This window comes from Sylvia atricapilla, chromosome 7 (assembly GCF_009819655.1).
Source record: "Sylvia atricapilla isolate bSylAtr1 chromosome 7, bSylAtr1.pri, whole genome shotgun sequence".
In the NCBI taxonomy this organism is placed as follows: Eukaryota; Metazoa; Chordata; class Aves; order Passeriformes; family Sylviidae; genus Sylvia; species Sylvia atricapilla.
The window spans coordinates 23,915,394-23,942,390 of record NC_089146.1 but is presented as its reverse complement, the minus strand read 5'-3'; the positions used below and the strand labels follow the sequence as shown (position 1 = coordinate 23,942,390).

General features: G+C 49.9%; 1 protein-coding gene across 1 annotated transcript; it reads right to left on the bottom strand.

The window, feature by feature from the left end:
- Positions 1–489: 489 nt before the first annotated feature.
- On the bottom strand, positions 490–24,374 carry IGFBP5 (insulin like growth factor binding protein 5). Its single transcript, XM_066323001.1, has 4 exons — positions 23,044–24,374; positions 5,456–5,682; positions 5,186–5,305; positions 490–4,797 (listed from the first exon to the last, which is right to left on the bottom strand). Exons 1-4 carry the CDS (start codon positions 23,372–23,374, stop codon positions 4,666–4,668), a joined length of 810 nt encoding a protein of 269 aa, XP_066179098.1. The 5' UTR covers positions 23,375–24,374; the 3' UTR covers positions 490–4,665.
- Between the last annotated feature and the right edge of the window lie 2,623 nt (positions 24,375–26,997).

Genomic DNA, 26,997 nt, shown 5'->3' with positions numbered 1-26,997 from the left:
GGGGCAGATCTTCCAGCGGCCCCAAGAGGTCTGAGACTCAAACAGCATGCCTGCTCCCGAGCTGTGGAGCTCAATCGCGTTTAGGGGCTTAACGTCACTGGTTGCTAGGTACCTCACCCTGGTAAGCTGACTGAATGTATGTGCTGTGCCCCACTGCCACATCCAGGCAAAGAAAACTAAAAAAAAAAAAAAAAAAAAAAAAAAAAAAAAAAAAAAAAAAAAAAAAAAAAAAAAAAAAAAAAAAGCTAATTCTAGCTTTGCTTTCAAGAAGTTAAGCTTGCAACTTTTACCAGTCACCTAGCAGATTGCTCTAGTATCAAAAGCTCCTCTAAAGCACTGCCACCATTTTACCCCATGCCCTGTACCTCCCTGAGTACTCCTGTGGAGCTGGCTGAGCCCCCACCACAGGCAGCCGTGGGATGCTCGGGGCTGGAGCAGCTCACTGGCAGGCCCTGGCACACAGATGCTCCACGAGGGTCAGGCACGAGCTAACTGAATGCATAACTTTATTAAATAAATGCTTTGTCATGAGAAAAGACAAAGATCAAAGAGTAACATAAATTATAAGTTGAATAAATAGTATACAGCAATCTTCACTTTTTAATAAAATGTGAGATTTTTTTTTTTTAAGTACAAAATGCTAAACAGAGCATTAAGCTCTTCTTCCATTGTCAGTTTTTCACAAACTGCTTTTTTTTTTTTTTCCCACCAGTAAGATTATGAGTATTTCTTGTTTACTGGAAAAAAAACCCAACAAAACAACAAAACCAAAACGAAACAACAGAGCTACCGTATGTATGTAAAGCTATAAAAAGCTACCGTAAAATGTGTAGTGAGTATTGCTTAAAGATAAAAACCAGGCAGGAAACTCGGAATCTGGTGTGTTTTAACAACTGTGTTATAACGGTGGGTAACTTGCATGGTGACGTCTGTCCCGGTGGCAGTGGCGGTGGCTGGTGGGGCTGGGGAGGGGGCCACAGCAGGCAGGGCTCCTAGCCAGGGCCAGGACAGCGGTCTGGAAGCGAGGTGAACTGACAGTTCTTTAAATATACAATGCTCCATTTGGGGGGAAAAAAAATCAATGACAACAACAAAACAAAAGAAAAAAGAAAACTAAACCAACAGCAAAGAATTTTCATGGGGGAGGCGGAGAAAAGGGGAAGGGGGGAGAGAGCGGAGAAATAGTGCAAAATGCTCTTGTACTAGTGGTTTTCGAAGTCCACTGCAGTACAGACAAGGGGTAGCCCAGCCACTGAGTGCTGCTCCCTGGGCAGATGTGGTGGAAGGGCTGTCCTGAGCCATCCTTGTCCTCTCCTTCCCAGCTCACATCCTAGATACCAACGTGGGCTCGGTGCAAATACCATAGCCAGAGACCCCTGAGCCTCACAACCCCCTGATGCACAAATTGCCAGCATCTCCTGGTGAGCCTCAACCCTCCCCAGCTTCCAAATCTGTCCCTTCTGGTCCTCTCATCCTAAAATGCAGAGGGGTGCTACTGGGTGGTGAGGAGTACCTCATCAGTGCCACCCCAGAGGGTGACCAAGCCCTCCTGAAGTCACTCTCATTCCCGGCCCAACCCAGGCTCCAACCCCAGTCCTAAATATTAGTGCAGCCTGTAAACAGCCTCGTCCTGCCGGGGATCCTTAAGGGAGCGGGCAGCTGGGAGGGTCACTTGGTGCCCCATCCTGGGAGCCAAGGTGATCTGGGAGGTGAGCGTGGTGCAACCCAAATGGCCATCATCCTCCCCCCAGGTTCGTGGGGACAGGACAGACAATGGCATCCCAGCATGGGGTGTGCAGGGGTGAGGGAGGCTGTGTGGGATGGATTTTGGTACTCTGGGCTCCTAGGGCCATGTAGACTTGCTTTGTAGGGAGAGGACAGAGCATTGCCCTGTGTCCCCTTCCCAAGGTCTGTGGTAGCCTCATTTTGACACTACCATGGTGCCCTGCGAGCAAACCCTCACCCTGCAAAGCATCCTCCCCAAAAGGGAGGTCCATGGGCATCTGCTGCCCTCTGCCTGCTCCCATCCCACCCCAGGGGAACATCTCCTTTCTCTGCAGCCAAAGGCTTTCAAGTTTTGGGAAATTAAACAACAAACAAACAAACAAAAAAAGTAAGAAAGGAAGAGAGAAGGAAGGAAGGGTCCTGGGAAAGGTGGTACTGGCCTATGACAGTCAGGAGGTTTTGCACAGGGATCAGCAAGCGGACAGTGTCAACGATGGTGTCCAGTGGCCCTCGGGGTTAGCACAAGCTCCTCCTCTTCCTGCTGTCTTCACCCCATTCTTCACTCCACTTGTACCCCAGCATTAACCCACCACTCTGGTTAAACCAACCCTACTCCATCAGCCCTTCAGAACGTGAAGGGGTCTTTCTCTCAGCCTCCACCATGCTTCCCTCCAACAACACAGAGTTGCCCCACTCCAACAGGCTTTTCTGGGGAAAGATCTACATTTGGTGGCACACTTCCTCCTTTTCAGCCTGGGAAGGTGCTTTGCCCCCAGGCTGAGATGTGTTCCGCTGGGTCTCTGTGGAAGTCCATAGGCAAAACTCGCCCCCCACTGTCACTTGGAGGGAAATAACCACAGATGTCCAGTCCTGCCCTCCATCAGGGTAACGTCCTGGTGGGGGACCCACGGGGTGCTTAGGGGAGTAATGTCATCTCATGGGAGGCTGTGAGGACTCCCAACCTGTGATGGCAAGCAGCCTTCACCAGAACCCCTTAGTGCTGGATCCCCCTTGTCCCAGCCCCACTGGTGGGGTCCCAGTGGTGCTGTGGACCTCCATTTTTCTCTGCCCAGGTCCAGGAAGCTCAAAGGGATTTGGGGGTTCAGGAACCTTCCACCTGAGATCAGCTGTGTCTTTTGGCTAGTGCTGGCTGCCAGCTGCAGTTGTGGCAGTAAGATGTGGTTCCCAGCGGGTGTGTTTCCCCATCACAGCACCCAGACCCCAGAGCTCCCTTTCCTTTCTTTCCTTCCGTTCGCTGCAGGATCTCCTCCCAGCACCAACATCATGGAGACCCTTGTCATGGATAAGCAAGAGGCAAGAGTCCCAAAATCAAAAGCAAACATTAAAAACAACAAATGAGTCAGGAAGGCAGCCAAGGGCTGTCCCAGCATGCCCAAGGCAGTGGGTCTCCATGGTACGGTGGCTGCTGTCACTCAACAAGGAGCTGGGTCCCAGGTTAAAGGCAAGGGCCCATCACAGGATCTTACTGCAGGGTGGTGGGAATCAGCCATGGCAACATGAGCAGTATCCTCAATGCAAAAGGATGGAGACTGGCGTTCTCCTACCCACAGGGAAAGCTATAAACCAGCCTTAACAAAAAACCATGATGAAACAAAGTGGAGGTTTGGGGTTTTTTTTTTCCCCTGGAGCAAACCACATTTTTGGCTGTGAAAAAAAAAACAAAACAAAATCTCCATAGTTGGTCGTCTTTGTGGTGGCAAAGCGTAGTGAAGAGTTTTGGCCCTGATTCCCCTGTCCCCATTTGGGGATACTTCAGTCTGAACAGTGATGCCGTCCTCAGTCTTGATGAGGCCCTGATTCCACAGGCACTGATGCTCTTCCATAATTCTGCTTCTGTGCTTAAATCCAGCAGGTTATTATTTGTTTTTGGGAGGGGGACCATATCCCCCAATTGCATATTACATTGAATCCTCCAGATTTCAAGGTGAAGTGTAGCAATGAGGGAAAGCTACGTCAATGCACACACATGTGCACGCAGGTGATGAACACTTTCACACCTGGATGGACAAAGGTCAGAGTCCTGCTTGTCCAAGAAAATTTCTGACCTTCCAATCATGATGAACTGGACAGGGAAGACTGTATTTCCTTTTGTGATGATTTTTTTTTGAAGTCCAGATACTTTCTGGGGTATTTGTACTGTTGCAGGATGTGTTTCCCTCCCCAGCTTATCTCCAGACACAAAGCGAACAGTCCCACGTCTTCTCCCCTGCTGAAATCTGCCTGCATTGGGGGCAGTCATTTGAGATGGAAATCAGCTCAAGTGAGTCCCAGCAACATGGGGAGGACACTCTGGAGGACTGCAAGGGGAATGCTCGTGGCCACAAGATTTTCTCTCAAGACCCTTCAGAAATCAACTAGCTAACATGAAAAAAAATATAAAAATAAAAATGAACCTGCCCAAAACCCGTACTGGAAAATCACCAACTTGGAGAGCTTCCTACATCGGGGTCACCTCTGCCTGTGGCAGAGGCGTGCAGGCAGCGTTGGGGAGAGGTGCAGGACGGCAGAGCGGCCATGGCTGGTTTGTCTCTGGCTCTATCCTTTCCTTGCTGAGTCCTTGTTGTCAAAAGGCTGTTGTAGATTCCGAGTCCTCAGTTTCTTCAGGGTTTATTTTTCTCTCTTTTTTCCTTTTCTCTTCTTTCTTGTCTCTTCTTTTCTCTTTTCTTCTCTTTTTTCATTTTTTTCTTTTCTCTTTTTTCTTTCTTTTCTCTCTTTTTTCTTTTCCTTTCCTTACTTCTCTCCTTTCTTTCTTTCCCTTTCTGTTTTTTTCATTTTCCTTCCTTTCTCTTTTTTCTTTTCCTTTCTTTTTTTCGTCTTACATGAGATGAAAGGAATCGGAGTCCCGGGGTGTGGGGAGGTGCGGAGGGGAGGGTGGGAGTCTGGGTAGATAGTGATGGGGCGAAGGGAGGGGATGCGGCTTCACTCCACATTGCTGCTGTCGAATGCGTGGCACTGCAGGTCTCCACTGAGGAAGTCAGTCCCCGGCAGCTTCATGCCATACTTGTCCACACACCAACACAACCCACGCTTCCGGCCCCGGGAGGGCTTGCACTGGGGAGACACCCAAGGGCAGAGATCATGAGCTGACCACCCGACGCTGTGTGGCTCCCTCCCAGCGGATCAGGCCTCACCCCTTTCACACCAGTGATGCAATCCCCAAGGTTGGATCTGGCTCCTGCTCTCCGCTTTCAGCACATCCCTATCCCTGCTGCTACCCCAGCCGAGGGTTCTCTGACTTTTCCCCCTCCCTCACCAGCTCCTTCAGGATGCTTGCTTCAGGCCAGATGGCACTCGGAGCCACCAGCAAGGCCACCAGCCACCAAATGTGTCTGGAGATGCTGGCAGTAACACCCCGACTAACCCAGCAAACCAGAAACTTCCATACTTCCCACCCAGGGCAGCAGCAGAGAAAAGCCTTCCAGGGTGGGGAACATCTTACCTGCTTCCTCTTGTAGAAGCCCTTGCGGTCACAGTTGGGGAGGTGGACAGCACGGGGGACCATCCGCTGGCTACTCTTCAGCTCCTGCAGGGATGCCTCCATGTGCCTGCGGCACGGGCCCTGCACACAGGCACAGCAAATATGAGAAGGGGAGTGCCTCACAGACCCTTCCAGCTGCAAAAGACCCCAGGTTTCCCCCACCAGTACCCACTTCCCAGGGGTAAAAGCCCTCCCATGGGAGCCTCATGAAAGGAAGGTGAAGACACCCACCAGCTCAAACTCCTGACGGAGCTCAGGGATGACGACACGAGGGTGAGCCGTGTTCTCAGCCATGCCCACGAACTTGGCCAGGGTCAACTTCTTCCGGCGGTCCTTCTTCAGGGCTTCAGCCTTGAGCTCAGACAGGCGCCCGTGCTTGGGCCGGTAGGCCTTGGGCGGGTATGTCTCCTCTGTCATCTCCGATGTGGTTGGTTCCTCATGCTCCCGGGACTCCCGCTCTACAAGGGAAGGGGCACCAAACTGTCACTCTCCATGAGATGAGTGGAACTTGCTTTTGCACAGAGAGCCTTCTGCCCAACCCCACAGGAGATCTTTGCACCAGGCAGAAAGAAAACAAATAACCAAAGGAATCCGTTTCCCAGCTGCTGCCTACAGCCCTGGCTTTATCCCACTGTGTGGGACTTCACAAGGTTTTTGTGTGACCTCTGAGCTCAGGACAGGAAGGTGTCTAGAGGGCATGGAGCAGTCAGAGGTCTAGGATGCATTTCTACATACAAGGGCCATCACTGTTTTTGTGGAAAAAGACCAGTGTGAGGGTCATCCTACCTCCAAGAAGGGGCAGATGACACCTAAATGAGGCAGAGAAGCCTCTGTTTATCCATGCTGAGAGGATTAAGTGATGAATTCATACTTCACTCTGCCTTGAGAAGGCAAGAGCACAAGCCAGGAATGGTTGAAGATGAGACAATTCCAAAGCCAAGGTCAATCATACAGCACAGCCACCATGTGGCTGGTCAGCCACTTCTGCAATGATACCAAAGATGTGGCTGACAAGTGCTGGGATCTCCACAGTCCTCAGCTTGCAGCCCCACTCATGGGATCCAACCAGTTCCCATCTGCTGGCACACATCAAGCAGCTAGCAAAGCCAAGAGTGACACTGCCAAGTAATGTTGCTTGACTGCCACTGATGGTACTGACAGCAAAGGGGGACCATGTTTAGGTTCTGTCCATGGCACCCATCTTCCTGTAGACCCTCCAGCATAACCTCTGCTGGCAGGATGCAGTCAGGAGCCCTCAGCAGTTATATATAGGACCGAGCTGGTGACAGTCTAAACTTAGGTAACGTGTGACATTTAGTACAACCATCAGAGTGAAAAAGGGTTATTTATCAACTAAATTTAAATACAGCTTACAGCTCCTGAGGTTCCCAGTCTCCTGACCCCTGGGTCCCTTCTGCAGCAGAAGGAAAGCATCAGAGTAGCTGAAATCTGTCCCTGAATAGCATCTCTTTCAATTTCTATGTCAGTGAACCCAGCTCACCCCCTCCTACAGGAGGGAAAAAGGCTCAGGATTAAAATAAAAGCAGATATACGCCCCCAACAAGGCAAACGGGATTCTTTCTGCAGGCCGACTGCTTCCTGGAGCCCAGATGCAGCACCAGGAGGGAGAAAGGTGAAGAGGATGCCCCTGCTGCCCAGGGATGCCTGAGGATGCCCAGCGGGAGGGACAGACGAGATGCTCAGTGGCAGATGGCAACGCCAGATTGTCACACACACCTCAGCTGGGGCGTTTGGAGGTGACTGGCTAGTCACTGGGTGCCCAGGCCAACCACCGGTACAGGTCTCCTATTCCTCCTTGCCCAGGTGACCTTGCACTCTCCCAGCAAAAAAATTTAAAGTTTCTCATGGCCACTTATTTATTCAAGTGGCCCTTTGTATTTTCTGTTTCCACAAGAACAGCACTGGATCAGCATCCCCAGCAATAAATGCTCCTAACTGCCAAGAGCAACATAACCAAAAACTCTCTGCACCATTCCCAGGACTCATGTGGCTCCCCAGGACAGGATCATTTTGCCATTTTGCCCCATGATGATCATATGCTTGGGGTTTTATTCCTTGCTGTAGGACTCAACTGCCTGCACAGATCAAGGCTCCCCTATTCTAAGAGGATGACAGAGAGGGGATAGAGAAGAAATTGAGTAAACTGGGGATTACTTCCCAGAGAATGAAACAATACAAGGTACAGTTGAAGTGCATCCTTTGCCTCAAAAGATATTCTGGCAGCTCAAGGTGCAAAAGAAGAACCGAGGCATCTGCAGTGACTATGCCCTTCTTATGGCAGTGAAACACACTGTGTTCTGTCTCAGGAATCCCCTCTGGCATCCATGTCCAGGGCTGGAGGAGGTGCTGCCAGAGTATCTCCCTGTGCTGCTCTACTGCTCTCTATAAGGGGAGAGAAGTTCCACACTGGTGCTGGCACAGCTCATTACCTCTGCAATAACAAGTAAGTGAGGCACAGCATCTTAGGGCAATCCTAACAAATAAAAACAAATAGCAAATAAAGATACAAGGCAGTGAGGAATCAATTAGAAAAAAAGTACAGGGTATCCAGTCCCCAGGACTCACCATGCAATGGGTGTTTGCAGCAGCCCAGACTACTCACATAGTCGGCTTTACCCTCTTGCGAGGACCTTATCCCTCCTCTCCCTGCAAGCTGCCAGAAAGCCAGAGTGAGCTGGGGACTAATGTGATAGATGGGAACCACAGGAGCCTGTGCTCTTGCAGACAACTGACAGGCACTTAAAGCTGCCCAGATCCCAACCTGAGTCCAGTGCTTTCTGCAGGGCTGAAGAAGACCTGGAACTGACTCTCTTCACTCTCTTTGGCATGTATGTGTTCCCCCTCAAGTGGGAATAAATGTCGTACAACAAGGGATAGAAGTGATGGGACTCCATAATCTGTGACTCAGCAGTGCTGAATTTGGGTCTTTATATCCCAGTGATATAAAGAGTTATCTCCGTGGATGCCTTGAAGGGATCCCGTTCCTCCATCCTCTTTTTCTATGCATTTTATAGCCAAATGTCCTTCAACAACAAGGCTGATGCAACCCCTTCTTCTAACAAGCCAATTTTGACAAACTGAAGGGAAGAGGTCTCTGACAGAAATTCCTGACAAGCTCTGGGCTGCTGGTAAGGGGCATTCCCAGTGCCAAGAGGAGAGGGAAAAGCAGAGCCAAGGCATGCAGCACCCATGCAGCCCCTCCTTTCTCTTCCTGGCTGGCCCATTCACCTCAACCTGCAGCTGCCCACTGCCACCAGACCAGACAGTCACATCAGCATCTCCAGAGCTCCTGCACCCATCCTCACCCACCAGCTCATTCATTAACCTCTGTCTGCCCTCAGGGTGGCTCATGGCAGGCAACATTTGGCACTGTGGTGACTCCCTGCCTGAGGAGATGCTGGCAGGAGCAATGCCTAGTTTTCCCAAATGAGCCCTACTTGTGTCAAAGACTCAGGAAGGAGTTCAGGCTGGAGTTCCTCCTCCCTCACTGTCGGGTTCTGGCCTGCCACACAGCCCCTTCCCACCTACTCTCACCTGCCTGCCAGCCTGGTGGCCACCTGCAGAGGCAGAGCTACCTCTGTGGGGGCACAAGGCATGGGCAAAGCATGCTGCATCCCTGTGGGCTTAGGGCATGGCCAAGAAGGCCCAGTGTCTCCAGATGAGGCACAGTGAGAAGCAGGAGGTGAGTGGCTTGCACAGCTCCATTCCTTCTCCCCAAAATTCAGGAGGGGATCACCTTCCAGCAGAAGTCCCAAGCTTACTGGCACAGAAAAATGACACAAAAGAATGACACTGCTAGCCAAGCTGAGGATGCCTGGCTAGCTTGGAAGTGGCATGTGGGCTGTAGCCCTTCAAAGGGACGTTGACCCTACAGTCAAGGCAGGAGACTGAACTCAACTCAGAGCCACCCCATAGCTTGATGTCTAGTCTGATCCACTGATCCCAGGGAAAGAGGGGCAAGCATCTGGAAAGGCTCTTGACCCAGGCCAGGCCAAAAGGACTGTGCTGTTTATATGAGCCCTGGGAGGCAAAAAAAAATACCCACAGCAGAACATGAGCTGTCCTCTGCCTTAGGCTGAGGCGTAGCGTCTTCTCCCCACCCCCAGGCCAGCCAGAGGAAGCTCCCTACAGGAACCGTTCCCAACCATTCCCTGCAGAAGGGAAGGGGAGTAGCAAAATACCAGGCACTGTTTCTGGGAAGCCACAAATTGCTCCTGCCTGGCTGCCTGTTGTTCTTAAGAGATACCACCCAGAGCAGACTACACATCATCCTGCCCTGCATCAAACCCCAGACTGGTGCTCCTGGGCTTCAGCTGCTTTGGACCCATGTGAGTTCCCAAAAAGGTGGTGGGTGCACTCACATGGGGGAGCCAAGTGTGTGGGAACACTCCATCCCTGCCTGCTGGCATTACAGAGTGGAGCACGAAACTTTTTCCACATGGCTGGGAGGCTCGAATTTTTGTAACACATTTTCACTGGTTTCTGGCAGAAAGGATCTATTGACCGCTGGTCCTAATGAGCCGTGCTCATTACAGCCACAGCCCACTCCTAGAGGACTTGCTGTCCTGGTCAACACCACCCGCAAAAGCCACATGCACCTAAGAAGTACATGCACAACCACGGCACAACCCTGCCTAACAGCCCTCTTGATTATTATCATGATCATTATTATTTACAGCATAGGCGCTAACATAATACACCACTTAAGCAGGAAGGTGTTGGAGAATGCCTTAATGGGGACCTCAGTTAAACCTCTAGCACAGGAACAACACAAATGTCACTCGTGGAGGTTTAAAGAATTTGCCTGGTCCTTCCTCTGTCCCATACCCAGCAACTTCTGTTCAGAGGTGCTCACTGCATATGGGGCTTACACAGAAATTCTGTTCTAAGGTACCTGGCTAGTAAAAAAACTGAGTATTTTCCCCAGCTGCCCTTCCCAGTTGTTGCCACTCCAGAGGAGGGGACACGCTTGACCTACACCAAAACTTCCTGGTACGGGCAGGCAAATTCCTCCCTGTTACGGACTCGCACCTGCGGCCATGATGTGAAAGTAAGAATTCTGCCCTCCTGGTCAGCACACAGAGACAGCCACTGTGTTTGCATTCTCAAGATGCAGCCAGGGAAGGGATAATGCAGGCAGGGAAGGGATGCATAGAGAGGAGAGTCATCTCATCTCGCACCCTTTGGCAGATGGAGAGTACAACTGAGTAAAAGCATTCCTGAGCTCCCCAGAGGCCACCCGAATCAGTGCAGGCAGAAGCCCAGGAGCTTTCTCCTGCCTAACGAGGAACAGCTCGCTTACATTCCTGTGCCAGGCACAGCCCCCAGCACAGCCGTGACCAGCCCCCAGCCCTGCTGGGGTGGTCAGTGGAGCGGCCAGGCGCTGGGGTCACTGCTGACACCACCGCCCTGGTGAGGTCAGGCAGTGAGCTCAGGCAGCCCAGCCCGAGGCCATCTGGCACCCACTGGAGATGGAGCAGCCAGGGCGAGGATGGAGGCTGCAGCCAGTCCCTCCACTAGCCCAGGGTGTTGTCTGCCGGAGAGGCAGCTGCAGTGTGCCTTGGACTTTAAATGAACTTTTGTGCTTTGGTGGGGTCCTGGAATCAGGCCGGTGCAGTCTATCTGGTAGGGACTGGCAAGGGAGCATGCTGGTAATGCTTGCAGGTGATGAGAGACTCAGAGGAGACACCACAGACCAAGAAGGACAGAGTAGCCCTGCTGGGACCGCCACCCCAACTCCCCCAAGTCTCAACAACGTGCAACAGACACTTAAAACAAATGTACGTCACATAACACCCGAATGCTAACACTGAGGTGTTCTGGATGGCCAAACTCCATTGCAGAGATGCTGCACCCTCCAAATTGTGACCATCATTTGGCTTGGGTGATGGTTTTTGGGTGGAACAAAAGTCCAGTCTCCTCTCCTGTGACCCCAATGATCACACTTAGGCCTCCAAAGGTCTGAAGTTAAGAAAGATAACTCCCACCACCTCTTCAGTCTTGGTGCCCTTGCAGCCTGTGATGTAGTTCCCATGGGCCAAGCTGTTTTGCAGACACAGGAGCAGCAAAAAGAAAACACCGACCCTATTTCCTTCCCTGGGAATTAGGAACTTCAACAGGTGCCAAAGGCAGCAAAACACTTTTGTGATTTGCTGAGAGTGGAATGAAGTCTTTAGCAGTCAAAGCACTGTGAAGTGCTCCTAGAAACACCCACTCTGCCCCATCACACCCAGTCACCTACCAAAGACAAATGATCAGAATCCAATCAGTCCATGGCTCAAAAGCCACACAAGCTTTTGGAAGAGGGGCTCCGGGGTATTCCAGTATCTTATACTCTCCTGTGACAACATGGTGGAAGTTGATGAGACCTCACTCCTTGTTCCACTGAGACACCTTTTAAGGGAGGAATATGCATCAGCAAGGCCAAGCTCAGAGAAGAGATGGAAAAGCATCCAGGGAATTGGCTTGGAAGGCTAGGATTTATCTACATTTTATTAAGCCAAGAGCCAGGAAGATGCTTGGGAACAGCTCAGGAACACCTGAATAGCTTCAGAGAACAGACACTGATGGCAGAGGGATGTGCTATTCTGTGGTCTTTTTTTTTTTTTTTTTTTTTTTTTTTTTTTTTTTTTTTTTTTTTTTTTTAAGTTATTGTTTGGGCTTTGCTGAAGTAGCCTGGAAGACCAGCTCTTTCTCAGGTTATTAATGTCTCCTCAGCAGAAACCTGTGGATGCAGATTCTGCTGTATCAGCCAGGGCTCACCTGCAGAGCGTGAATATCAGGTACTTGGGCTGCCCCCAGGTTCACAGAGGATTCATGGGAAAGGCAGATCATTATCCTGATGACCTCGGTGTCCTCATGCAGAGCTGGATGGGGGAGAAATGCAGCTCAGCATGTGGGAAAGGAGCTCTCAAGGGAACCAGCTCATGTTTTGGTCTACTCTGGAAGTGCAGGACCTATCTGCAGGAGTGGATCTCTGGGTCAGCACCACTTCGCAGCGCCAGCAAACACCACGGAGGTGGGAGAGGTACAGCGGTGGGAACTGGAAGCTTAAGGAAGGATGTGTGTTGCTATATGCCAGATGGTACTTTCCTGAATTGCCCTTCCTTACTGCAGTCACAAAATAAAACTCTCTGAGAGCCACTCTGTAGCACAAGGAGAAAAGCACATTTGGATAGGGGGAGCTTCATGATGGAAGCTCCTTCACTACCCATTGCTAGCTGTTAGTTCAGCAGTCTCCAAGCACCCATGCTGAGCTGGAAGAGCCAAGTTTGGGCACCAGCTGGTGGGCTAGACAGGAGCTACCTTGAAAGACTGTGGCTGAACAGGAGGTGTTGTCTTTGTCTCTTTCCAAGGACTTCCCAAATCTTTTTACGATCAGTTCTCCATGCAGGTGTGGGCATTTGCAATGCACATGTAAGACGCACCAAGACCAGGTGAGGGTCTGAGTCAACAGAAGCATAGCCAGAGACTCTGGGCACTCATGACAATCACTTCTGTCCAAGAGAGAACTCAAAATGTCTAAGCAATGAAAGAATTGGGAAACTTCCCAGAGTTTCACCCTCTGGTACGATAATGAGCAAATGTCCATCCATTTCAAATATATGATGCTGATGTGCACCATCTTGCAAAATTGCAGGCACTCTGTTGCTAGATAGCTGCTTATATCAGCCTGACATTTCCTGAACAAAGTTATCTTCCAGAGAACTGAACTGGCAAGTGGAGGGGAAGGAAGTATTGCAGAACTAGATTTATATCAAGAAGCTCCTGTTGCTGATGCACTGATGATAGGAAGATAAAACTTATTTCCTTCACATCATCTGGAGACTGCAGATGTTCCCCATTCCATATGCTGAAACTGCAGAAGAAGCTGAGAGCTGAATTATGACCCACAGAAATCTAAAAAAATCATCTTTCAATATCAGAGTGACCAAGACATATTCTTCTGTCCTGGAAAGGATGAAGTAATTCAGCCTTTCTTAGACTCACATTTTTTCCAATAAATCCACCCTAGTGGCAGATTTCATTGGTTGCAATAAAGGAGGCAAACCCCATACCAAGTTGCCAAGAAGCTAAGAGGAGAAAAGATTAAAAAACGAAAACTCAGAGAAGACTGTGTAACAGTCTCTGCCTAACTGACAGTGAGGGTAAGAAAAATCCGGACTAGCTCCTGAAAAGCATCATTGAATTGTTTACCAGGAGTTTCTCCATGGAGCTTATTTTGACAAAAAGATGAGAAAACACATACTTCAAGGTTTTCTGAATGAAAACCAAAGGTGGTTTGATCATCTGGCCAGCAGAGATGACTTGGAAAAAATCTTCCTGTGGCTGCAGAAATGAAGGAGGTGTGAGGGTTGGAACCCTAAAAGTGTCCATCAACTATCATTATTGCATGAAAAAGAAGCAGGCAGGGGGACCTTTTGGATGCAGGTAGCTCAAGATCAGCAGTGGAAGAAGTGTAACTAGGGAGCAGGAGTAAGTAATTTATCCTCGTGGACTGCATGGGGCTTGTCTTTAAAACTCAGGTGAAGAGTAGTATCAGTATACATGAGATATCAAGAAACCTGGACTTAAAAGCAGGTGTTGCCAGGCTGCTGATGCTATTTTGGTTTCTGAAACCCAAGTATTACAAATCATAGTAGAGTCAGGTGCTAAAAAGGTCTCAGAAGCTGACCCATAACCAAAAGAGTGCTGCTGGTGGCTATCAAGAGCTGGGATGTCAGTGTGGATATTGTAGATTTTACCTTAGGAACAGTACAAAATTAAGAGGAAAATCCTGTATTAAAGGAGAGGATCCTGAGAAAAGGATATCCTATGAAAAACTGCAGTCACGACACGTTATGCTAAGCTCTCTCATCCTGCTTATGGATGAAGGTGGCTTTTGCCTTTTGGACAGGGTTTTGAATCTGATTTTGTTTCACGCTGAGCAGAAGTTTTCACAACTGTCCTACTGGAACTGAATTCGGGAAACGTTGCTCCTGCCAGAAGCTGGTGTCTCCATTCCAAAATCTGCTCCTACAGATTACTGAGGTTACTGAGTTACAGATTACTGAGGTACAGATTACTGGCTACTGAGGGTCTCTGTTAGCCTCAACAGCAGTCAGGAACTGGAAAAGCCAAAAAAGCCAAACCTTTCACTCACCACAAAGAGAGAGGAAAAGGCCCAACAAGGTGGACTGTGGAGATGCACCTTTGTCAGGTGTTGGACAAGAACTGTTACAACACCAGAAGTATTTCAGCAGTGCAGCTGTGTTTGCAAACTCCAGCCTAGCCTGGATTAACTTCTAGGCCTTCAGCCTCACTTTCAGTTTTGCCTCAAACCAGATGGAAAAGCTGTGTGAGATCATCCATTGCTCATCTCTGTGTCAGCATCATCACATGTACCGTCCATCCTGACTATTACCACCTCTGAGGGATGAAATTTCCAACCTCTGCCCTCAGGACTCCTTTCTTAATGGCTCCTTCTCTCAGAAAGCCTTTGCCTGCAGTAGACCTGGCTGTCATTTAATCTCCACCTAAGCAGGACCATAAAAAAATACCAGAAGCTTGAAATTCACACTTGGACATATTGATAAGGAGAAATTTGCCCAACCTTGATCCTAAAGGATGACCCTTGCCTCTCTTAGCAATTTTTCACCCTATGGCACTGCATACATTAGCAATTTGTTTTGGTTCAACACAATGCAAAGAAGCTTTTGAATGTTAAAAAAAATCACCATGGGTCTCTTGATGGACAAAAGGGTAAAGACCTCCATTTTGGGGTCTGAAATTCCACAAGAGACAACTGATGACTCCTTGCCACTGGTCTGGAGCCTTTCTGGAATGATAAAATCCTTGTTGTACTTTGTTGTTTCTCCTGCAACCTCAGGCCACTGTTGCTTTTACAAAACCAAGTAACTGGTCACTGAAATGGTTATGAAATGATGCAGTAAAATTTCACCCACATCTACTATTTAATCAGGAAAGGATGCACAAGTAAGAGCAATGACTGTACGTCACTTTGTATTTAGATAAAATATCTTAATATATGCAGCTGTGGCAGCAGCATAATTGGCTGCTGGACAGGTATAAGACATGCAATTCTTCCTAGTAAAACTTTTCTTCTTTTCCAGCATCTCCTTTAAATTAGGAAGTGAAAGACAGGTTCCATAGTTTTCACTGGCTTATTTAATTGCAGATTTTCATCATTAGTCTAACACATAACATCTGATTTCTTAAGCATAAATAATAAATTACTCTGTTGAGTTAATTGTCCTCTGATGAATCCCATCTGTATTTGGAAAAAAAAAAGTATTTCTAGTGTTTTTCAACAAAAAAAGAGTTATGAATATTGGCCAACTTTGCCCCCAAAGTTACCTTTAAGAAACACTCCTTCTTCTGTTTAGCTAGGCAATCATTTCCCTAAGTATCTGTCACGATTACTTTCTCACCCTTAAATAGCAACCAGACAAGTCATCTCTATCAACAGACACAATTATCTCCATCATCAAGCCAGCTGTGTCCATCCAACAAGCAAACAAACCAAACTGCAACAACAGCCCTCCAGGCTCAATGCTGCAAAGAGCTCTCCAGCTCTACCAGAACCAGCCTTTGCTTTGACCCCACAGTCCTTCGAGGACTGAGGCAGCTGGTTCCCATTGAGGGCAGAGGTGCCCAAAAGCCTTTGATTCTCTGGCCCTCGAGGAAAGGTGCTCAGCATCCTGCAGGATCAAGGCCTGCCAGGATAACAGGGAACAGTGTGCCAGTTTGCTGTGGGAGATACTGACACCCCCACTCCCACATTCTGCATCGAAGAAACAGTACCACCGGGGTGGAGTCACAATGAAAAATGATGGGAATATCAGAGGGGTCTGGAGAATAAGGGCAATAGTGAGAGCAAGGCCTTGTGCACGCACACACACACACACAAGAAATGCCCACTGACTTCACACGCATAAATTTATAATGCCTCCTCAAAGTTTAATCTGTTGACCAGAGTCTCTCTCTCACACTTGTCCAGGAAACATCATAGACAGAAGGCTTACCAAAACATGCTGAGAAATGGATTCCTTGAGAGCAAATTTGCTCACATCAAATCACCAAGAGTCCCGAATTTCTGCAAATACATTATGCTGGCTGGCTCCTGCTGGGATTAACTTCAAGCAGTGGATTGACATGAACACTAAGGAGTCCCCTCAGATCACTAGCATCAAAGAGACACCTCAAAAACAACATCTTACTGAGAGCTGCCTTGGCTACACAGCTGAAGGAGGCATCTTGTGGGGGTTGAGTGGTGAGGGGATGGGGGATGTCACCAGGCCTTTCCAGGATGACCTGAGGCATGAATCATGATCCTAAATGGGCAGCACCAGGATGCAGGAGTACTGGCACAACTGCTGCTCCACTCCATGTCCTTGCCCTATGTATTACCCTGGGGAGACCCAGTGTGGAGGCTCACGCTCACAGCAGGCCAGGTCTTAGGGGATTCCGGCATGGGAGGTCAGGTATTTCTCTCCTTCTCACCAGCACAGTCTCCTTATACTTTTGGCTATACCTGTCCTGATGATAAACAGATAATATCTACTTTTTCCCTGTAAAAAAACTCCTTATGAATGACTAGGTGGTTATCAGGCTGGCTGCCAGTGACTTCACACAGGCCAAAGATGACCTTTCAATCATCTCTGACCTCTGCATGCATCATGTCTTGGGGTGCTGTAGCTTCCCCTGCTCAACGCTGGAGGCTTTTTCTCCAGCCCTCAGCTGCTACATTTCAGCAAACTGGCCATCTTTTCCTAATTCAGTTCTCCTTTCACACCTTCCTCAAGGCCAGTTGTTGCTGCCTGGGCATGGAGAAGTTTGCAGGATCCCAGAGACCTCAGTGCCCCTGGCATCATCTCCTTCCACCTACGACACCAGGAACCACTGCCCTGGGAGGTGGACTAGCTGTCCTTTGCAAGTCACAACTTCACACCTTTGCTGTGGGGAATTTGCTTATTTGACACGGGAAAAATTGCCCTCAAGAAATCTCTCAGTGTATTATCTTAGTCTAGCCAGAAAACACAAGCCACCTCCAAGCAGAGGGGGTGAATTTAGATTCACACAGCTGGCTGAGAGGAGGATAGATCTTGCATCTATCTCCTTCCTCACCTCCCATTGTTTGATATGCTCACCTGGTGCATCTCATTTCTGAGCCCTCAGTGGGAGGACAGGGTAGGCTGATCTGTACACCAGTATCTGATCTTCATGGCAAAATATGATGTGCCAGCCATAACCAGAACTCCTGCATCTAAGAGAGGTTTGTGTGTGCTGCCTGGAAACCATTCTGCCTCTGAAGCCAAGAATGCTCCGTGTGTGTGCTTGCACACATTAAATGCTTATGCAGGCGTGTGTGGGCATGTGAACACAGGTACATGTGTGCATATGCTCACATGCATATCTTCCCGGTGCAGATTAATCCTGCTGCTCTGCAGCCCACATCGAGGGGCAGGTGTGTTCCAGCCAAATCCTCCACTTGTGTCTGGCCTTGAATTTGCACTACTAAGTGCTTGGGTTAAAAAAGAAAAAAAAAAAAAAAAAAAAAAAAGAAAAAAAAAAAAAAAAAAGGAGGGGGTGGGGGGCAGGATTTGCTGTGCCACGGGCGCTTTTGTCTGCCCTGAGTTAGCACAGGGAAACGAGCTACAACTGTTCTTAGCAGCTCGCCCAGCTGAGAGGAGAACGACAAGCCCCGGAGGGACCGAGGTGCCCGCAGGTTCCCTGAGGTTCCTTTCCAGGCTGCTCCCAGGATTTTCGGTTTGCGTGGAGAGTTTTGGGAAACGCTGCTGCTGCAGCAGCTCCCGCAGCTGCTCCTGCATCTGCGCCTCTGTGCGCCTCTGGGCAGAGCTCGCAGCCGTCGTTAGGAGGAGGCAGAGCACCGCGCTCCGTGTGCTGCCGCCTCTCCTCCTCTGCCTCCCCCTCTGCCCCTACACGTGTGAACAAACTAGGCACCACAAGACACTCGGGGATGTCTCGAAGCTGGCACAGAAGGTACCCCGTCTTTCCTACGCACTTTTGTCAAGCCTGAGGGGACACCCCGCAGTCAAGCAAACGCTTCCAAGTCGCACAAGACTGGGCTCATGTCACTGACGTGCCAAAGCCGCGACGATCATCTGGGCTCAGGATGCTGCTGCTGCTTAAGTATGACACAAGGAGGCACAATGGCCTCCCCTAGCATCCCTCGAGTTTGCAGAGGCTCCCGTTGGAGAGCAGCCCCTGCTCTCCGCTGTGGTGGCGCAAGCTCTGGAGGGGCTCCCTGCACTGGCCTGGAGTGGGTCCAGAGCTGTGTGAAGCTCGGGGCCAGCTCTATCACTCATGCACGCACGCACGCACAGAGCCACGTCTTTTCTCCGGTGAACTCTGCTGGCACTCAGCAGGAATTTCATTTAGATCAACTACTTAATATTCTCTCTCCTTCTCAGAAACCAGGCTGCCGAAAATCCTTCCAGCCAAGGCCCCTCCTTTCCTGTTTGAACCACCCCATCCCTTCCTCCCCCGTACACACACACACCGCAGAAACCCAGCTCCCCAGCTCTCTTGCTGGCATCTGATGGATTTCGCTCGCTCTTTCTCCCTCTCTCTCTCTTTTTTTTTTTTTTAAATATATATTGTTTTTGAAACTCCAGATCAAAAGAAAAATGGGGATTTTCCTGTTTTGTGTTGGAGGTTTTGCAGGCCTGTTGATACTAGCTTTCACCTTGACAGCTGGGAGCTGCTTTGCTCAATGGACCCGTGCTCGCAGGGTCTCTTCCCAGAGTGACATGTGCACAAGCCAGCGCATCCCGAGCGCCCTGCTCCCATGACCCCTGCCCTAACCCTCACCCCCACCCCAACCTCGGCATGGAGCTGCCCACCTGCCTTGCCACATCCTTTCTGCTCACCCCTGAAGCCCCACATCCCCAAAAGTAGAGCAGGCAAGTAGGAAGGGAAGGGAGAATGGGATGGTTGGAAATACGTTGGGGAACAACACAGGACACCACCAAACACAAGCTGCAGGAAATTTGGGCTCGGCAGCACTCCTCCTCCATCTTTCAGCTGACACAGCAAAGATGATTTTCTTAGGGCTAATTCTGCAACCCTCCCCCTTTCCCCTCCTGGTTATCGTTGGCTCACGGTTTCATGAGGAAACTTGCCAAGTCTTGCTTGCTTTCTAGAAAGAGAGCAGGAATGAGAGAGAAGGAAATATTTGACAACCTTTGTTTTTCCACGAGCCTTTTTGGGGCAGCAGGCTCCAATCTGTGCCCTCCACTCCCTGGTGCTCAGCCTGACCTTGCTGTCTCAGCAGGAGGAAGTCTGGCAGGAGCACAGGGGAGAAAAATGGAAAGACGTGGTATATTTCAAAGGAAACCTAAACAAAACAGAGAAAACCCAGAATCCTGCAGCCTGTGCCATAAATGAAGCTCATTCATGTTTTTTTACCAGGAACAGTCAATTGCAGACGTGATGTTTGGCTTTCAGTAAAGGACACTGTCTGACTGTTGCAGGAGGAAGGACTACAGGGACCATCCTGTCAGTACCTACATATCCATCTACTTAAAACAAGTCCTACTAATGCTCTTAAATCCCACACTTGCTTTCATTTCAGATCTCTGAACAAACCTGGAGGACATTCTGCTCATTACCTCTCGCATTCCTCAATACCACTGTGCCCAGCATATGTATGAGGAAACTGAGGCATGGTACCTGCAAGCATCTTGCCCCTGGGCAAGACATCTGCTCTACAGGAGAGCTAAGTCTGGCTTCTCAGGCTCTGGCTCCTGCAGTGAGGAGCAGGAGCCATTTCTACCATTTCTACCTTGTCCATAAGGAAGAAAGCATCTGCAATTTTAAACTTGGCCAGCACGAGGGCAGAAACAGATACAAATACAGTTTGATCTAGTCCTCCCCACTGTCACATAGTTTATTTTGCCGAGTGCTGATTTTTTCTTAGCGGTTTGCAGCTCAGGGCCAATTTTGGTCATTGATAGATGGGAGGGCCAGGCCAGCTTCCCCAGTGCACGGTCCCTGTGCTGCTGGCCAAACTGGCAGAGGCCAGAAAGTTCAAGTCAAACTTCATTTCTTTTCTTGCCCTGTTGCTTAGAAACATGCCTATGAAAATATACTTTGTTCTCACACGCTACCAGTCAAATGCCAAGTGACTTTTTTTTCCCCTCTCCCATTCTCAGGAATTCCTGATTTATTTTTTCTTTTTTGCAATTGCATAAATCTCAAGAGGAGCCTGCTGGTCTCCTGTGGCTTCTTGCAGCAGCCTTTCCAATCCAGGCTCATCTGCTGTCTGTGAACAAAACCTGTCGAAAAGAGGCCCCTGCAGCACTTGTGGAGTCCGAACTGGAAGTGCAGGTAGTGCCAGGGGGTTGGTTTGCACGACAAACCAGCCACCACTTTCCTGTCCCTCTCTTTGTTCATTCAACAGGTGTTCCCCATCCCAAGAAAATCAAAAGCAGCAGAATTACAAGAGACCTGACCAAAGTTTTCACACAAAGCACCTGCCAAAGGACCAGTTTCCTCGGGAAGTGCAAGGCAGGTGAGACGGAAGGCTACTCATGCTGGCAGCCAAGTGCCAAAGCTTTTTAAGATGTCTGTATGGGGCACCCTCAGCACAGGCACAGGGATAGGCCTTGCTTTCCTGCTGGGTCTCAGCTGCATGGCTTTGCCTTCCCGACTACACTGCCTGCCCCTGGCCACACACACACATGTGCAGAGTAAATAAACACCAGGATGACGCACTCCTGGATACTTCGCCTATCTCTGCTGACAGTGGTTACAGCCCAGCTTCCTGGGCTCTGCAGCAGGAACGTGGCTCCTGGCCTCACCCTCTGCTCCCTGAGCAGGTCGACTCCCAGCCCTCACCTCTTACAGCTGCTCTTCAAAAAACCAAGCTCAGCTTTACTGCTTCTGGCTGATTAAAGGGACTTTGGACATCTGATGTCATTCGAGGGAGGGGGGAAGTTATTACACACAGAATTTGGTTTTGCTCTGAAGGATGGTGCGTAGCAACGCAACCACTGCCTGCAAGGAGCAAAGGGGAAAAATAATAAAAGCATCACGATTTATTAGGTGCTAGAAGGGAGAAATGGATTCCCGTTGCATGGGTATAAGCAGACGCTTGCTAACAAGTAGAAATGACTGTTTCAGGGACCAGAAAAAGTGAAGGTTTCTGGTTTTCTCTTTTTTTTTTTTTTTTTTTTTTTTTTTGCCAAGTAGTCCCCCGGATATACAGATACCCTCCCTTACCTCCCCTTCACACCATGGCAGAAACATAGATGTGTTTGGAGGAATATAGGTAATCTGTCCTCACATGAGCTACAGGATCCAGAAATGGAAGTGAAATAAGTGTCAAAATGAAGGAGCACTTTCTTTCATGCTTTTGTCACGTGCAAGGTGCAAACATTTCAGAAGCTTTGCCTTGCACTGGTGCTGCCATGCTCACCTTTGTGCTTGCTTTTAACCTGTTCTTGTCCATCATTAGCCACACCACCATTATTTTTTGCAAACGCATATCCTGTCCCTGATGCACCTGCTCTCTTCATGTCCCTGAGCTAAAGCCCACTGCCCACAAAGATGTCCAGCAGCCAGGAGACAGAAAAAGCAGGCTGTAGTGATTCCAAGGAGGAAGTGTGAGGCACAGCAACGAACCTGGGGGTGGCTGGGGACTTTGGGAACGGGGCTGCTGGTTGTAAGGAAGATGCCCTGCTCTTCTCTGTACTTCAATCTGCAAAGATCAGCTCAGGCCCCAGAGCAAGGCAGGGAATATGGTGATAGAAAGTCGTCAGGGAGAGGGCTGAAGACAGGGATGCAGGAAAGATGTAAAGGATGCAACCGGGGAAGGACTGGGATGCAGTAGTGACTAAAAGGGTGCATCTGGGAAGTGGGGAAAGAAAATCTTTCCACTGGAGGTGGGACAATCAAGAGGCGATGATGAAAGGCAGGGTGGGGGGAGGCTGTGAGATGATGCAACAGGAGGTTTGACCAGAGCACAGATGGAAAGAAGGATGGGAAAAGTGGCAGGGGGCATGGAAGAACAGTTAGGGGGATGGAAAAGTACCCACAAAGATGGAAAAGCAACTGTGGGTGTGGGTGGAAGAACAGCTAGAAAGATGTGAAAGTAGCTGGAAAGGTGGAAAAGCAATAGGGGCTTGAAAGAGCAGCCGGGGAAGTGGTGGTGGAGAAGCAGACAGAAAAAATGGAAAAGCAACGGGGGCTTGCAAAAGTTGCTCGCTGAGGGGGTGGGGAGGAGAGAAAATGGAGAAATAGCTTGAAAGATGGAACAGTAGCCAGAGTGTGTAATTGTGTGAGAGAAAGGGAAAAGTCAGGCAGAAAGACAGAAAAGTAGCCACAAAGATGGAAAAGCAGCTGGTGGTGGTGCAGGGGAATGGAGGAGCCGGGAAGGCGAAAAAGCACACGGCGGGGGAGGCGGGGGAATGGGGGAGGGTGGGGACGGAAAACCGGGCGGAAAGATGGAAAAGTAGCCGGGAAGGCGGCAAAGCAAGTGGGGGCATGGAACAGCACCTGGGAAGATGGAAAAGCAGCCGGCGGGATGGGAAAGCCGCGGCGGGGGCAGGGAAGCGCAGCCAGTGGGAGGGAGCAGAAAAGCAAGCGGAAAGATGGAAAGGGAGCCGGAAAGACGGGAAAGCAAGCGGAGGGTCATGGAAGAGCACCCGGAACGAGGGAAAACGCAGCCGGGAGCTGGCGGTGGGGTGGAAAAAGCAGGCGGAAAGATGGAAAGGGAGCCGGCAAGGCGGATAAGCATCCGGGAGAGCTGTGGATGGAGGATCGGGGTCACTCACCGGCCTTGGCTTGCTCGCGGTAGCTCTTCTCGCTGAGGCAGACGGCGGTGCCGTGGAGCAGGGCGTGCAGCGGCTTCTCCTCGCCCTGGCGCGGGAGGCAGCGCAGCCCGCGGGCGCAGCGCTCGGTGTAGACGCCGCAGGGCTGCCCGGCGGGCAGGGCGCAGGTGAGGCAGCAGCCGCAGCCCGGCTCCTTCACCAGTTCGCAGCCCAGCGGCGGCGGCGGGCAGAGCGACAGCGCCTTGGCATCGCAGGGCTCGCACTGCACGAAGGAGCCCAGGCACCGCGACAGCCCCGGGCAGGCGCCCAGCAGCACCAGGAGCCGCAGCAGCATCGCGGCGGGGATGCTGCGGGACGGGGCGCGGGGGGCTGCCGGGAGCGGGCGGCGCTGGCTTTCCGCTTGCCCCTTCGGGGGCCAAAAAAAAAAAAAAAGAAAAAAGAAAAAGAGAAAAAATTAAAAGAAAAAAATTAAAGAATTTAAAAAAAACAATTCAAAAAGGAAAGCGCAGCCCCTGCTTGCAGGCACCCCACTCTGGGGGTTATTCTCGGGGTGCGAGACCCTCCTGCTTTTCTTTGGGCGTTGGGAGAGGGGGGACGTCTAGATCTCCTTTTTTGTCTTTTTTTTTTTTTTTTTTTTCTCTTCCTCCCCCCCTGTTTCTCCTTTCAGCTTTTTCTCGCCTCGAAAAGGGGAATTCGCACCGCGATCCGCGGGAGCGCAAAAAAGAGGGAGGGAAGGAGGGGGGAAAGGGAGCGAAGCCTGCAGGGGTTGCACAGCCTACAGGTTGCAGGGGGAGGCGTGGGGGAGCAGGGGTGTTTGGGGAGGTGGGACGGCGATTTCACACACTCACTCACGCACGCACACACACTCTTCCCAAAGGGCTGGGAGGAGGCAGGTTGGGAAGGGAGCAAAGTTCCTTGAAAACCAGTGTCCTGCTAATAATGCATCAAAGCAGTCAAGAGGAGAAGGAAAAAAAACGCAGAAGGAAGAGGGGATGCAAAGCTCCCCTCCCCTCCCTCTTCTTCTGCAGGAGGAAAATCTCTCCCGACGCAGCGAGCTGCTGGGAAGCTTGGTATGAAGCAAAGTTGTGTTTCGATCGGCTCTGTTCAACTCTCCCGCTTTCCTCTTCCAAGATTTGCAAAGAAAAGAAAAAAGACCAAAAGAGTTTAAAAAAAAAAAAAAGTTTTCTGCAAAGTTGGAGTGTTTTGTTGCAAAGTCGGCAGAGGAGCGGTAAAAAATCAGGGGGAAGGAAAAAAAAAAAAAAAAAGAGGAAAAAAAATCCACTTTGTAGATCTCCCAACACTTTTCCCCTGGAGAAGTTTCTAAAGAGACTGAATACTGCAGAACAGGCTGTCTTTTAAATAGACTGCCTCTGGCTGCCTGCCAGCCCCTCGCTGCAATTTGAGATCCCAATGACACCTCAGCTTGACTAGGTGCCAGCAGCGAGGGCCCTATCAGTGCGCGCTCGGGCCGTGGGGGTGGGGTGCGCAGCTCCTGACTTCTGGGCTTCAAACCCCGGGCAGTGATCAAGGATAATATTATGAGGAGAGACAAGGGGAGGAGGAGGGGGAAGGGGAAGCCGAGGAGGGGGGGGGGGGCGTGGGGGGAAAGTTCAGATCTTCACGGTTAAGGGGGGGGGGGGGGGGGGGAAGAAAAGAAAAGAAAAAAAAATAAAATAAATTAAAAAAAAAAAAAAAGGAAAAAAAACCCCAAAAAGCCAAGTGGTTGCCGTTGGGTTGCAGGGCAGCCTGGGCTGCAGGGAGTCTGGATGGGAGAGGTCAGGGCTCTGAGTTTGGGGAGGAGGTGGGAGATGGAGTTAGCAGGGCATGATCTTACGTGCTGTACCCTGTGCTGGTGGGGTGTGCACCCCCATCTGGAGCCTGGGCTGGGAGCCCTCGCACCCGTGCGCTGCAAAGGTGAGCGCAGGAGGAGATGGCTGGGTGCCTGCCAGGGAGCTACTGTCACCCACCAGGGCCCAGGAAGGAGCCTTTGTGTGTGCAGGGTGCCCAGCCCTCCTCTCCTGTCCTTCTGCCCCTGGGCGAGGTTTAAAACCGCACTGAGGCTTTGCCCTGTGCCGGGGTGCGCCCCTGACACCCCTAAACAGCAAGGGTTAACATGGCCGGACAGTGAGCAGAGGGAGGGCTGGGCTGCTTGTAAGGACTGTGTTAGATTCCTCTTTGGAAAAGTTCGCTGTTGCTTAGGGCATGCCAGAAAAGAAGGGGAATTTTGCCATGTGAAGTCCAATTTGCACGTTTTAGCTCATTCTTCTGCCTCTTGCCCCGCACAAAATGGGGAGGGAGGAAAAAAAAAAAAAAAAGAAAAAAAGAAAAGGCAGGGGAAAAAAAAAAAAAAAAAAGCGCTTTGCAGTGCTCATCCCCTGTCCTGAGCTGCTTGGGGTTTGTTGTCTTTTGTTCCACCGCTGCATTCCTCAGGGTTACAGTTGTCCCGGCCCTGGTCCTTCTCACTTGCCTCCCTTAGCTCTCATTCATCTCTAGGAGCAGGGAAGCTGGAAGCGCAGGGGAGGGAATCTCCAAAACTGGGGTGTGCAACCCCCGCAGCTGTGCTCAGGGGTTACACCTGGAGCAGAAACAAGGGTGGGAGTTTGCTCAGAAGCTCAAGCACAGGGGCATCTACCAGGGCAGTGGGAAATTCAAAGGGATCATCTAATTCTGAGTGAGGTTTATGCGCGATTGAAGTCAACCCCCCTTCCACACAGGCACACACTCCTCCAAAGCTTCATATTCCCCAGGTTTCTTTTTAGATCAGTCATCTGTGCAGCTGCATTGCATGGATTTTGCCACTAGAATGCACCCTTATCTATGGTAAGAGGACGGATGGTTGCTTAAAAGCATTAACTCCTTCTTCTCCAAAATTTCTAGCTAAAGGCATTCATTGCACCTCTCAGGTGTTCCTTGTTTTACTGCCTTTCTACCCTATGTGGACTCAGTAGTAAAGATCAAATTCCTCGTGTTCTTACCCCTTGCCCTTCAAAAAAGAAAGCAACATTTCTAAGCTTGGTTGGGTGTTTTTTTTTTTTTTGCTTTTCTTTCTACCAAGTCTTTTTCCAGGGATTTTATTTATTACTACCTGAATCTCTGCTTAGATCACAATTAACTAAAAAAAAAAAAAAAAAAAAAAAAAAAAAAAAAAAAAAAAAAAAAGACCTTTTAAGGTAAGAAAAGCACTCCCCAGGGGTTTTATCTTGAAGTGCTTTAAAATGGTTTCTCCAGTTGACACATAAGGCTTTTACAGCATATTAATTGCATCCTGCCGCTGTTTTTTATGAGAATCTGCCACTGGTCTGAATGGGTGCAGAAGAAAATAGCACCAGGCAGAGAGTGAGCACTGTTCACCTGGAGATCTGGAAGCACTTTGTGAGAGGACTTAGGGCAGGAGAATAAATAGCTTTCCTCGTTCTCTCATCTGTCCTGTAAGAAACAGAGTGCTGTGTATTAATACCTGGTACAGAGACAGTGAGAGTATCTGAGGGGTGGAGGAGAGGTTTCACTCCCACTCCTACCTGCGAGACACAAAATGGTGAGGCATGTAGAGAACTGCCTCCATCAAGCCCAGCTGCAAGCCCTGGCATGGGAGGCTTGGGCACGGCTGGATTGCCATGGGGCAGAGATCCTGCAAGGGATCCCAGGGGAAGCTGCTCGAACTTAGGGCTGTCCGGGAAATTTCTCTTGGGCCAAAACCCAGGTCATGTGAAGTTGTCTTGATGCCACTCTCATTTCACTCCTGTGCTGTGCTGTGAGGACACTCATCCACAAAAGCTTGCCTGGAAACTGAGTCGTATCCTCAGCCAGAAAATGACACTATTTTAGCTATGAGAAGTGCCCTCTTGGCAGGTTTCCCCCCATTTTCTTAAAGTAGTCTCAGCCATGGGCGTCTTAGGGCTGCTGCCTGCACTGAACCACTGAGGCCAGCAGTTGGGATGGAGTTGCAGGTGACCCCCT